This window comes from Lampetra planeri, chromosome 1 (assembly GCF_965212315.1).
Source record: "Lampetra planeri chromosome 1, kcLamPlan1.2.h2, whole genome shotgun sequence".
NCBI classification, from domain to species: Eukaryota; Metazoa; Chordata; class Hyperoartia; order Petromyzontiformes; family Petromyzontidae; genus Lampetra; species Lampetra planeri.
The window spans coordinates 18725691-18739877 of record NC_136107.1 but is presented as its reverse complement, the minus strand read 5'-3'; the positions used below and the strand labels follow the sequence as shown (position 1 = coordinate 18739877).

Below are 14187 nucleotides of genomic sequence, written 5' to 3'. Positions count from 1 at the left end.
AATGGCATCACATCGCAACGTGTTCAAGATGGCGGCCCCTCGCCGCGGAGAGCACAAGATGGCGGCTTCCCGCCGTTCTTCTCCTGCCACGCCCAAAATGGCGTCTTCTCGCCGCGTGGCCGATGGCGCCGACAATGGAGGCAAGGCAGCAACCTGCGGACCTCCATCGGCTCTCCCCAACGCCGTCCTCGGCGTGACGAGCTCGCACAATTGCGCGAGCACGATTTTCAGTGTCTCCAACTGCGCCGCCATCTGCCTCCATCGCCAATCCGCGTCCTCTGGTGCAGACGGGTCCACTGACGCGGCGACATCTTGGACTCCGGGAGCCGTACTCGTTCCCGCACGGATCTCCTCCTCCATCGCAGGCAAGTCCACCGCCTGAGGAAGGTCGTCATCGTCGGATGATGATGCAGATGATGGCGCAGGAATATTCTTTTTTCTGAGCTGTTTTGACATGCCGTTTCACTTCTGACACCAGTGTAATAAAGGACTCGATCACCGGGTCTGTCTCCGTCGTCCTTTATTCGGGTTCTTACACTTGTCCCACACGGCCCTCGCTCAGAGCCCCTCCGCTTGGCAGCTCCACAGCTGCCTTCGCTCCCGTAGCCTCCTCGTCTCTGCAGCTCCGCTGCAGATCCCCTGTGCAGTCCTCCGGCTGCCTCACTGCAGCTCCACCGCTGCTCCTCGTTCCCCCGTGCTCGGTCACCGCTGGCCGACGGTGCCGAGTCTTACTCTGCGTGTGTGGCGATCTCGCCACTCTCCAACCTCCGCCCTGCGTGGCCTCACTCTAACTCTATCTCCCACACTCTCCCGTCTCTTCCGGTATCTCTCCCTTAAGACCTCACCCCTCTCTCCCACGTGACCTAACTCCTCCCCCCCATGACGTCATATCCGCGAGGCCGTTTACGCCCGCATTACACAAGTTTGCTTCATATCAAGGTATTTTTACTCGAAAAATATTATGTTTGCAACACTTCTGAGATAATGATGCTGGTATCACAATACCTATAAGTTTCACCAATCCTGGTATCGTGGGCTACGGATAAGACGATAACCACAGGTACTGCCCGGCAGTGTGACATCACGGGCACTGGCCACTCATCATCATCAGCCATGATCAATCCACTGCTGGTTGAAAGGCCTCCCAAATCCGTCGCCACACGGCTGCTACTGCCCACACAAGCACACCTATTTCACGCCGTACGACGGAGCAGTCGACGTGGAAGGTGTTCTCCGGGGTGAGGAAGGAGCCCGGAACAAGGGAGGCCTTCTGGACCCAGGCCCGCAACTCTTCCACATCCCCACAAAGTTGCTCAGGAGTGGCTCCTGCCAGGGCTGTACCGTCCCAGGCCTGGGCCACACGGTGCGGCTCACACAACCAACGGTGCTCCCGGCAAAACTCTGTCACGTGGCTCAGACACCACTGCTGAGGCAAAAGAGGGAGGAGAGGAATTGCCTGGTGTGATAATTTGTCCATCGAAGCGAGTAAAACTAACGTGGTTGTTGCATCCAAACAACTCTAGGTAAGGAAACAATTCCCCCAAGAAGATGCAACTCCAACTGGGGTAATTTCATCTTAAGACACCTCAACAGCCAATCATGAGACTTTTAATTCCTGTCAGTCCACCGGTTTCCGAGCGTTAACTGTCAAAGATACTTTCACAATGCACATGCCGTCCTATTCTGCAGAGAAATTGAATGTGGTGGCCACTTATGTCTGTCTTTATAATAGCACAAGGATTAATGCTCTCTGCTGTGTCTGTGCCTGAATGTCCTTGTGTCGAGGTGTGGATTGTTACAGGAACTTTGTATTAACGTGACACACAGCCTTGGTCATAGCTCAAGTTGCATTCCCACTGACTCTCAAAGCTGTTGGCTCTCAGCTAACAAAATGAACACACATTACTTCATGAGTATCAATGTAAGGCTCAACAATATGACATCCCCTATGTGTCCTCACAAAAGAAGAAATCAAAGGGTATTGAGAATGGGTTGTGAAATGTACTCAGTAGGGCACTTTGTCTCACAATATGGTAATTTCTAACATCAAACGTGATTATTCATTGACGTGAGGATGCTGCTTTAAGATGAATAAGAGGAAATCAAAGGGTTTGAGAATGAGATATGAAATACAATCATCATTGTCTCACAATATACGAACGTCAAACATCAATTCACGTATTTGTTGATGCTAAGATGATACTTTAAAATGCAGCTTTAAAATGAGTCAAACTTTACACTTGTTCGACTTTATTTTTAATAAGGATTTTTCTCAGAATAATTTCATCATCTCCGGTTGGTAGGACCAGTAAACAGCAACGACACTCGTACATCTCGACGCAACATCTGAACTGTCACCGCAGCGTCCACTGAGACACACGCTGCATCACAAATGGACGGAATAATTGACGAGCCGTTGCAGTGCATGGGTAGCCTGAATGCTCACGTGCACGAAGTCCATCTGCTCGCTACGAGCCCGGGACACGGTTCCGTCGCCCTGCAGCGAGCCTTGCAGGCGGTGCGGGGAGAGGGGGCAGAAACGAGCCCTGACGCGCGTTCCTCGCACTGACAGCTCGCTCGTCTCAGCCAGGGTTAACAGTGCCCCACTGCCTCCTGGAAACCAATCACATAGCAAAATATATATATAAAAAAACATGAAGGTAAAAGTGCAGCCCTGCAATTGCTTGCTCATGTCACTGCTGATGGAAGGACCTCCAGTCGAGGAAGCTAGAAAATAGCCCCTCTAAAGGGTATTTGGCCTACACTTCCACGCTGGCCAGATGTCTTGGAAGAGGTGGGAATACACACTTTGCGCCATGACAGACGTCCTGCCGATCGACTGTAGTGTTGAAACCATTTATACGACTGGACGGGCAGAGAAGGGGTAATTAAAGAAACTTGCACCATTGTTTCAACTGCTGCGCCAGGAGATCATACCAACAACCTCTTGATTGCAAGCCGAATGTCCTGACCATTATAACACAGCAGTTGTCCCTATGTGTTTCGATTAAAATACCAAGTTTGATTGGTTGAAAGTGAATATAAAAAATGAAAATCACACACAAACTGGGATTTGCAATAATCGAGTCATGTTCACTTCCATGAGCACAATCAGAAAGAAGCAACAGAGGAATATTTCTATTTGCTTCAGATAAACCAATGCTATGTGAACTTCGTATTCATCGAAGGACATTGGTGAGACGCAAGAGCCCCTATAGCAATAAACAATCTATTTTCTCAAAGCTCTCCTTTACTCTCCTCATAGCTCTCCATCACTACATTGTGTAATAAAGGTCGTTGAGGTGACTTCTGGAATCCGTCTTTTATTCAACTTGCATTACAGCTTTCCTTCACGCTGCTGACAGGCAGCGTGAGAGGGATAGACAGAGAGAGAGACGCACTGCAACGTGGCAACCCGGAGCCCTGCTCACGCGTGGCCCCTTCCTCCGTTCGTTCCCGTTCTGACCACGTGTCGTTCGTCTCCACCCCTATTTAATACCCGGGTCACGTGGTACGTTTCCACCAATCCTGGTTAGCCTCCATGGAATATTCCAGGCTCCCTCGTAAGCTCCCGGGACCACGCCCCTGACTCATCTCCCCATTGGCTGTGGCCAAAGCCAGCAGAACCAATCCTCTACTTACAGCTGTCGCCTTTCCATTACGTCAGGGCCACGCCCCTAGGCTTCCCCCCATTGGCTATAGACCAGGACCGGCAGAGCCAATCATCATGACGAGTTGTGATACGTCAGTGAGCCGGATATATCCTCACATTACAATTGTATCCCTAGGCAAACTGCACAGGCAGAGGCTCATTCTAATGATACTTTTGGTGTTTCCTCAAAATAAATTGTATTAATATATTGCAAAGAAAATCAAATTCATGGTAACTAACATTAGCAGAGACACTCCTGGTATCTCTGCTGACTCACCCAAGTGGCCGGTGACCGACAGGTTGGCAAGTTCATCTTCCCCCATCTCATCAGCATTGCCCGTGGAGTCAGGTGACTCGGTGTCTTTGGTCATGCAAGTGGCCACCTACGTTGAGAATTGACACGCGAGTTTTGTCCATGTAATTTTAAACCCATTTATGCTACCAAGACGCACTAACCAGGTGAACTAGACATTGAAGTTTTACCTTTAGATAGTTAGAGCATATTATGTATATGAAAAATACACATGTTTCACATAATTCTCCTGATGCTCAAATGGCACTATTTAAGCGATTCCTTGAAAAAAAAATGCAGTCAGACGAAGAAAGCACAATTGTAAAATTAAATCTATGAAACTTTGCAAGTGCTATGCACTCAATGCCCTCCGTTGTCGAACAGGTTTGGATTGGCTATGGACTCCATCTAACAGATCAGCTGTTCGCACACTTGCAAATAGTAACATAACCCTTGACCGTGAGACACTGGGCCCTGATAAGAGGAGGCACCAATATGAAGAATGCCGTTTTAAAAACATGCGCTTAGATTATTGATATTGTTTAATTGCTATAAATTTCCACATAAGCCACTTCATTGAGTTATCATTTGTGGCCAAGTCGCTTCTAAAAAATAAGCGAACAGCTCAGTCGGCTTCACCTGGTAAAATAAACAGAGATATATACATATATTTATAGTGATTTGCTTACTTTTCCTATTCTTTGCACTCCTATCGTGTTTTCATATTGTTTGTGGTTGTAACTATCTGACCCAAACCCTAGTGGACATCTGTGAAAGATAACTTTATAGCTCATTGGATCCCTCCGGGATAAATACAGATTCTGAAACCCCTTTTGTACCTGTAGCACAGTTTGAGTCATGTTATCCATGGCGGTCTCCAGTGCGTTCACGAAGAGCCCCCCTGTAGGTGTGAGCTGTAAGTGCCCCTCCGCATCAAATTCCAGCACGGCGTGGAATAAGGGAGTCTGTCCTGAGGCTCTTCCCTGGATGGGACACAGGGACTATCTTCATAATACTCCCTGCAAATATGTATGCTGTGACATAGCCCAATACATTAAACATAGGCCAAACGCAAAGTTTGAAAACTGCTCCACAACTCGATTGCAAAACGATAGTAACCGCTGCTGCTGCATGATTACAGCGAGATTTAACATCAAAGAAAACTGTAAATACTCTTTGGTTCTTACGTGACTTTACCGAAGAACCAAAGAGTATGGATTCCTGCAGTCACGAAAGCTTCAAATCAAAATTGAAATTGTAAATATTATGGTCTTTTCGCGTAAGTAAGAAAAGGCACGCATTGCAGTAACAGAAATTAAATGGCAAATGGTTGATGTAAATTTGGCTGCTATAAATTTCCACATGATAAGCCACTTTGTTGTGCTGTTGTTTGTGGCCAGGTCGCTTCTGAAAAAGAACAATATAGCTGAGTGAGCCGTACCTGCTAAAATAAAAAATAGAATAAGTTTTAGTTTCATAGTATTTCACAGATTTTATGAAATATTTCACATTACAGGCCTACTTGGGATAAAAAGGCATGCATTCAGGTAAGGCTCAATGAACTATAAAGCTCTTTTTCAGAAGCGATCTGGCCACAAATAATAGCCCAATGAAGTGCCTCATCACGTGGAAATTTCTATCAGCCAAATACTCTAAACGCACGTTGATTCTAAATGTGGAAGGAAAAATCAGGTGACCCAGTCAAAAATCCACACGACCATGGGGGAGAACAAATTCAAAATATGTAGGTGTAAGGGTCTGGATCAAACCCACAACCTCCTGTATACCAGGCGAGGTAGTTAACATCTCGCCACCGTGGCATGCATGTGTTGTATAGTACTTCTCGACACCCAGGAGACTTGTAGAGCCAGACGGAGACGAAACTCATGTCAGGGCTTACGCCGTTAATTCACATCTGTTACACACTCTTATACACTCTGTTACCCTCTCTACACTCGACGCTTACGCCCGTCATGGCACACGTCAGAACTCTGTCCTTTACGCGGACATCCCTCGGCTATCTACGCCCCGGTACGGCTTCCCTTATGTCTACCCCCTCGACTGCCCCGGGCGGGAGCTCACCCATCACCGCCCGGCGACGAGGTGAGACTTCTACATCTCTAGCCCTTCTTCGGCGGCGGCTGGGATGTCTTCCACGCAGGCACTCGTTCCTCTCTCTCTCACTCCCCTACGGCGACCACCTCACACTCCCCACGGCGACCTCGCCGTCGTTACAAGGGTCCCCCTTAAGTACCCCTTGGTGGCTCTTCCCCTTAGCTCGGACCTGCCCTTGTTCCCGAAGGTGTACCCCCTTACAGCCCCCGTGACATCACGTCATCCCACTACTCCTCTACACACGTGTAACGTACTGGCAAGCACTGCCTCCCAGTGCTGGTCCTTGAAAAAAGTGCATCATAATTTATTTTCGTTACGGCCACCTCTCGTACTCGCCTGCACAACGCCGCGTGTGAAGCGTGTCGCCTCGCACTGCATCTTGCCGCGCAGTCGCTGCAGGACGAGGGCGTCCATCAGGTGAGCGAGACGGCCTAGGCGGCGCACCGCCCCCTCAGCTGCGCTCCGATCGTGCGCCGCGAGGCGCAGCAGCTCACGACGCTCGGCCAGACCCTCCCGAGGATTCGACCGCTCCGCCTCGGTACAGCGCACCTCGCACACCTCCAGTTGGCGGTACGTCTCTGCATGCACCTGTCGTGCGCGCGGCCCAAAGCGTGAGATGCTTGGAACAATCGAGCAACTCGTAATATATCTCTCTCTGATGTGTCATTGCGTCGTACCGCGTGTTGCTCTGCATAATATCTGATGTATCAACAAACGTGCTGGGAGTTTCTTTGGGAAATGAATTGGGAATCTGTTGCGGTCATGGGGATTGTTTGACCATACTTCACCACGCTGGTCCATGCAGGTTGCTGAAGGGGGAGCCCAGAACCAGCTCTGATCACTCGCCACTGATGGTAGCCGTCGCCGGGAAGCAAACTTTAATTTGTAAAAGGGTTTCAAAGGTTGCTGCTTGATTGTGGCATGCTTTCTCTTAAATACCAGTTCTGCGGCAGTTGTTAATATCTCAACGGCTGATATTCTGGGCCTCACCATACGGAAGATGACTTCACGGCAGTGGAAGAACTGGATGACTCTCTCCCGAGCCTCAGCCACGGTGTCCGCAAGCGTCTGCTGGAACTGAGTCAGAGTGTACGACCGGTGCAGGTCCCATGGCAAAAATGGGACCTGGTCCAGCTCCTCCAACAGCCTAACAAAGCAAGAGAACCACGGGGCACCACACAGAACCAGCATATAACACAGCAAATTGCATTTGCAATGCATTTTCAATGCAATTTAACCACATTGGTCAAAGTGGTGAAGTACGGTCAGGTGAAGGTGGGGACCACATACTTAGGAGCATAGAAGTACAATATAACAATTATTTTTCTGCACTGCCCTGATGCCTATTCAGCTTGCAACATCTATTATGCACGGTATTCACCGAGCTGAGCATTATGCCAGCCCAAATAGCTATGCTTCCGAGATCTGATGAGATTGGGTGCATTTCGAGTGACTTGGTCACTGACAAATTAACATTCAGCGCTTTTTAAAATTCCATATCAGTTAAGGCTTTAATGAACACTAATAAGTACCATGTTCTACGTTCTATAGATCACAATGATTTATGTCACTGTTCACACTCTGGCCCAATTGTCCCATTCTCTACACAGATAATGAACAGGTTGAGATGTCTAATACGATTCCCAAAAGGTTAGAGTTCGACGTCAATGCGCTATAAGATGTGTGTGACACAGCGTGAGGGGGAAGGATCCTCCACCTAGAAACCTGCAGCAGCGCAGTGCTAAAGTGACCAACTGCATGCAGCAGAGTACACTCCAGGTGCTCCTTCCTCCGGTGAAACTGCACCCATCGCACATTTCTGTACCACCTGGAAAGTAAAAGGTCAACAATCACTTGTATGACAAACTATATCGAATCATTGTTTTGCTAAAGTACCTTTAATATGTTTCGGCACTTAATACACTTAAAGGTAGAGTATTCAACTGAATAAAAACTTCACTCCACCGGTCACCAATCCACACTGATCAGTGCGGTGAAATACATGGCATGGGGAGGCCTTCATCTAGTAGTGGGTTGACAAAGTGCTGTATGGTATGGTACGGATGACATCAGTAATCACAGAAATGCACCGAGTAGAATTAGCGAGGACAAGTGCTTGTTAAAATACTGCTGTAAAGAATACGATCGACTCTGTCAAATGTGTTCTACCTGTGAAAGGCCTTGCGCAATAAGAAATGGCGAAAGTAAGGGATGGATTGGACGGCTCTGCAGAGATCAGCATGCTCACGCCACTCAGCCAGAGGCTGGCTCTCAGCGATTCCATCCGCCTGCACGTGCAGAGCACCCAGCGGCGACAGCACCCAGTGCTCCTGGTGGCTTTGCCCAGCGCGCACAGGCTGCAGCTCATAAGGCCTGAGCGTAGTCACAGACACCCCGCAGCACAGTGACAAGGACTGCTTGAGAAAGTGCTGCTCATGAGCAAGACCATTGATGACAAGTAAGACACGTGCACATGCAAAAATTATATTTTTCACCTGAACGTACTTGTTAGACAAATGCCATTAGCGAACTTCATTAGGCCAGTATATGACTGAAGAGGGTGCAACCAAGCCCAGCCACCTTTGTCTTCCCAGTGGTGGCTCTGACAAACTACACCAGTCTGAAATAATATGTAAATGTATGGACCTTTCGTCATTCCACTGCGAGATGAGGGCCTCCCCACAATGTGTGGGTCATGGGGATTATTTGATCATACTTCACCATGCTGGTCAATGTGGGTTGGTGAAGGCAGGGAACATAAACACTGGATTATAGTACGGTACGATATCATGTGCATTCTGGGTGATTTGTTCATAGGCGAGCTTATATAGACGTAAGCGATGTTCTACATGTCATTTATCCATAATTATTTTTGTTGTATTGCCTATGTCAAGTATGCTTTGGTACAAAGTCCAGCTGTGCATAGCTTGTATGGGAAAGAAATTTCTAACGAATGTGATGATCAGGAGCTCTTTAAGGGTATAGCATCCAGACAAGGCCACACCTGTCGGGGGAGGTAGTGAAGCGAACAAACTTGAGCAAGCCCATGTGGCCGTCTCTGGCCAGGATCTCTGCAGCTTCAGTACCAGAGAGATGTTCCCGATCCAACCGCTTAGTTGTACGCGTATTGGAACGCTTGGCTCCGTCTGCTAGAATAGGTGAGCTGCACATGTACACACATACCACGCAAACAGACATACGAGCACTCTGGCACAAGTACAATGAATCCGCTCATGTCCACAACTCCAATATGTATGATACGGTACATCATAATCAGCCATGATCAAGCCATCACCATCACTCACAGTCTTGTGCTGTAACAAACCATCTAGCACCTGCATATGGTCCCTACCTTTGGCTGCGACTTAATAATTAGTGTTCTTCTCAATACACTAGCTCACTCACAAATGGTAGTAAAGCAGATGTCTTAATCTCCATCTGTTTCCATCTGTACTGAGATTAAGTATTGCCCCCTCGCACATGTGAGTTTTCTCTGGGTACCCTGGTTTCCTCCCACATGTAAAATCGCTTATGAATTGAGTTAGCAAACATCTCAATTTAGGGCTACAAAGATTGTGCAATTATCGATTTCGATTCTGGATGCCTTCCTGCGACACTGAAGCTAAAGAACACCGTGCGCATTACAAATGTGTAACTTTTTTACTTTCATATGATGCATATTTTGGCATTTCTAATTCCTCCTTTTCTCATAAAAAAAATCCATCCTGTTAACAAGTCCACCATTGTGTGTAGGATGCTAGCCCCGTCTCATAAGAACCTCTCAGCCGGAGGTTCGGGCACATCCACAGTCACAGGAGGAGCCTTTGGCGGCGGAGGCAGCTGCACGTTGAAGGCGGCTGCCATGAGCCCCGGGCTGCCCTGCCACACAGCCTCGGCACGAGCGGTCTCCATGCCCACCACGCCCACGGAGGTCTGCAGTGAGCCGAGCGTGACGGGCCGCGGGTTGAACCAGCTGTCAGGATCGTCAGCCGCACACTCCACCGCAAACCGCTTTGCCAAAACATCACCACCTGGTGACAAAAACACAACAGTCATTCGAGAAGAGTACCCACAATCATTATTAGGGACCATACTCTTGGTTCTTTCGGTAAAGTCACGTAGGCAGAGTCTAGAATCATTAGGGACGTAACAAATCACTCCTTCCACAATTTGATCAATAATCACCATTATATTGAGAAATATTATTTTTGCCTTCGTGGCGTATTCATCATATTTTGTGGTAAGAGTGTACTGTATATAATGTATTGCAGTATACCAGGGAGCAATGGTGCAGTGGTTAGCACACCGTAGTATAAACCCGGTGACCTAAGTTTGATTCCAGTTATAACTAACGTAAGTGGCAAGTAATATCTGAATTGGTCTCTTGGTCCTCCTTCACCAATCCACAATGATCAGAGTGGTGAAGTCTGGTCAAACAACACCAATGACCAACATGACATGACGAGACCCTCCTTAAGCAGTGGATTGGCAAAGGGATGTAAGAAAATCGTGGCATAAACACAGACCCATATCGGTCAAATGGAATATTTCACAGATTACACTGGTCAACACACTTTTTCTGGCATAAGGTATTCCAACGGTTTTAATGTAATTTTGGGGTGCTGATTCCAAATCTGGCATCAGTTTTGTCTATCACATCAGGTTTTTGAGATATCAATTATTGCATTTTCAATAAAAACTGCAGAATAAAAATATTAAATAAATGTGGATATCTACATAAAATGGTATTATAAACACACTATCCTAAAAATACAGCACCATATTTTAACACTAAAGCAGTCACTGACTCGCAACAACTTGCAATCATAAGTGACAGAGTTAATTTCGGGTAAAATCAATGAAAATGGGGTATGCAGATAGCATAAAATGACATGTGATAGAGCAAATCTGAGATCAGATTTGGAATCAGCACCCTGAAATTAGTCTAAAACAGCTGCAAAAGTCCAGGCCAGAAAAAAAGGTTTTTTTTTTGACCAGTGTTATTCAATGTGTAATGCGGGCGAAAGCGACCTTCCGGATGTGACGTCACGAGGAGGCGGAGCCAGGTGACGTGGGTGAAAGGTTGGGGTCCTTAAGTGGGTAAACCGGAAAGAGAAGTCAGTCGGGTTGTGAATGGAAAAGGGTGAGGCCACGAGGGCGAACGAGAGGAGGGGGGCACCGCCGGCGAGCGGGAGCCGACCCCAGAGTACAGCCAGGAAGGCTGTGTGTTAGAGGCAGCGGTGTGGCTGCAGAGAGTCGCAGGAGCGACGAAGAGAGAGGAGAGTACAGCCAGGAAGGCTGTGTGTTAGAGGCAGCGGTGTGGCTGCAGAGAGTCGCAGGAGCGACGAAGAGAGAGGAGAGTACAGCCAGGAAGGCTGTGTGTTAGAGGCAGCGGTGTGGCTGCAGAGAGTCGCAGGAGCGACGAAGAGAGAGAGACAGCACGAGTCTGTCAGAGCGCTGCGGAGTAAGCAAGAGCGAGAAGAGCAGCAGCGATTACAGCCAAGGGGGCTGAGAGTGAGTAACAGCAGCGGAACTGCTGTGGGGGCTACAGGAGCGACAGAGGCCAACAGAGGGGCTGCTGGTGGAGAAGAGAGAGACATCGGAGTCAGCACGGTGGGGACTGAGCAAAGAGGAGACAGCCGTGTGGGTAATACAGTACGGACCAAATAAAGGACACTGAGCCAGAGATCGTGGTCAAGTCTTTTATTACACTGGTGTCAGAAGTGAAACGGCTTGTCAAGACGGCTCGGAAGAAAGAATATTCCTGTGCCATCATCTGCTACATCATCCGACTTACGATTGAGACAGATGGCGCAGCTGGAGACCTGGAAAATCGTGCTGGCGAAACCGTGTGAGCTCACCACGCCGACGACGGCAGTGGGGAGAGCCGATGGTGGTCTGCAGGCCGACGCCTTGCCTGCGCTGCCAGCGCCATCTGCCACGCGGCACGAAGACGCCATCTTGGGCGTGGCAGGGGAGAAACGGCGGGAAGCCGCCATCTTGTCTTCACCGCGGCGGGGAGACGCCGCCATCTTCAACATCGCGGCGGAGAGGCAGCCTTGCGCTGCCATCTGGAGGTGCCGTGGGGAGAGCAGCCTGCTGTGAGCTGCTGTTTTGCGAGGGGGAGCTGCGAGGAGAGGACGACGACGCTACAGCTGCTGGGGCGGGAGCTCTCCCGTCCTGGCTCGGGCGCGTGACAACGGAGCAGTCAAGTCGCCGAACGAGTTCTGCGAGACGACTCAAGTTGCCGCCCTGCCGTCCTCTTCTTGCTGCAGCCCCGGGCGGGTCGTAACGATACGCACCCGGCCTTTACACACACCTCTCCCATCTTTCGAGGGCCGGGGGGGGGCGATTTTGTTTCTCTCATGACTCGATTGTGCGGAGCGCGGTTCGGACTGTGGGTATGTGTGTGTAATAACGATGAACGCGCTATCTGCTTGTTGCTCGGTGTCAATTAAAGTGTGTACGTGTGTTGAGAATGGACGGAGAGTATGCTGTGCTTGCTGAGTGTTAAATTGTGTGTGTGCGCTGCGGTGTGGAGTTGTTATATTGATGGCGAAGTTAATTATTAACTCGGCAGCGTCGGGTATCTTGCGCTGTATCATCTCGTGGGTTACCTTGTGCGATGGGCTTAATTGAAAAATATATATTTTTTTGTGTATTGTGCTGCGAGGTGCTATGTGCGATGTGGTTGTTGCAAGAGAGAGAATATTTGTGTTGTTGCTGCAATGTTACGACTGGATTAATGGTGTGTTGGTTACCTGCAGATCGGCTTGCTATTGTGCTTAAATGTGCGCGTGTGATCGCGATATGCTGACTGTATGTGCTGTTACACCGTTCTGTACGGTTATGGGGTGCGATGCATTGATTGACTATTGGGGTTGGGATGTTATTAATTGTGCGTACCTGTTTGGAAATTGGTGACAAATTCGAGGGGGACCCTATTATTTGGTCGTATGGATGTTATGTACACGCGATTTTGTGTATATTATGGGTAACGGCGCTTTGTGAGAAAGAGAGCGCGCTTTGAGGGTGCGTGATGACGCCGCTGTGGGTGTCTCAAAGGTTAATGCTAATGGGACCGTGAATTGGCGCCAAGTTGCGTCGCGTATTCGGTTGGTCGCATGCAGCCACGAGTTGCTTTGCGAGTTGGGTTGTGTAACCAATGTGGTTGGTAAAATATTGGTTAAAAATTCCCCGATATGACTGCTGCGCGCAGCAAGCTGGGGCTGTGCGTCTATCGTTGTTGGGATTGTTACAATAAGACGGGGGATGCAATTTGTGACCCCCAGCAAGGGGAAGCTGGGGTGCACGAATGGAGAAAACTGGCCACGTGTTCGCACGTTGGGCCGCCATTTTGCGCACACGCGGGGTATGGCGTCGATGCGCTTTGCGGAAAGGGCCGCCATTTTGAGTGCGCGCGAGATATTGCGCGAACGCGCTGGCCGAAGGGGGCCGCCATTTTGAGCGTGCGGGAAAAACCTCGGTGGGGCAAATATTCCATCTGTTATGCCTGCCATTGTTGATTGGGTGATGCACGAGTGGTGGTCACGTCGGCCTATGGCTGATGGCTGACCTGACAGCCCGGAGGCGAAACCTCCGTGGTATGTCTTAAACTAATGGGCCGTGTGCTCATATGGCTCGGGGAGTCATGGTTCAGTTGTGCGGTGGCAGACTGAACCTGGTGTGCCGGGGGCTCACGGGTTTTGGGTTAGGGCGTTATTGTCTCTATAAGAGAACATTACCCCGTGGGGGGGGTCGTTGATATCTGGCCTTGCCGAGGGATTGATCTTCCCTTGGCTATGAAGCGCATTTCAAAGATTGATGGAGCTCGTTTGACGGGGTTGCAGTGGCAGACGTGTCTTATATATTTGGACGATATCATTGTCTTCAGCCGCACATTTGAGGAACATTTAACACGGCTGGAGACAGTGTTCATGAGGATGCGCTCTGCGAATTTAAAATTTAAACCAAAGAAATGCCACCTACTGCAACGGTCCGTCCGTTATCTGGGGCACATTGTGAGTGCTGAGGGGGTGTCCACGGATCCGGAAAAGACGGCGTGCGTCCGGGATTGGCCGACTCCGGCCACCGTGGGGGATGTTCGGCGGTTTTTGGGATTTGCCTC

The 14187-nt window shown here is 49.1% G+C and overlaps 1 protein-coding gene across 1 annotated transcript in view; it reads right to left on the bottom strand.

The window, feature by feature from the left end:
* DNHD1 (dynein heavy chain domain 1) overlaps positions 1 to 14187 on the bottom strand; it is a 98754-nt gene that overhangs the window by 78447 nt on the left and 6120 nt on the right. Inside the window, exons 3-12 of the mRNA XM_078595453.1 lie at positions 9838 to 10090; positions 9064 to 9222; positions 8229 to 8432; positions 7777 to 7887; positions 7050 to 7206; positions 6396 to 6647; positions 4784 to 4927; positions 3930 to 4035; positions 2447 to 2613; positions 1189 to 1423 (exon numbers count right to left, since the gene is read on the bottom strand). Coding sequence (XP_078451579.1) covers positions 1189 to 1423; positions 2447 to 2613; positions 3930 to 4035; positions 4784 to 4927; positions 6396 to 6647; positions 7050 to 7206; positions 7777 to 7887; positions 8229 to 8432; positions 9064 to 9222; positions 9838 to 10090 — 1788 coding nt within the window. The remainder of the gene's footprint in view (positions 1 to 1188; positions 1424 to 2446; positions 2614 to 3929; positions 4036 to 4783; positions 4928 to 6395; positions 6648 to 7049; positions 7207 to 7776; positions 7888 to 8228; positions 8433 to 9063; positions 9223 to 9837; positions 10091 to 14187) is intronic.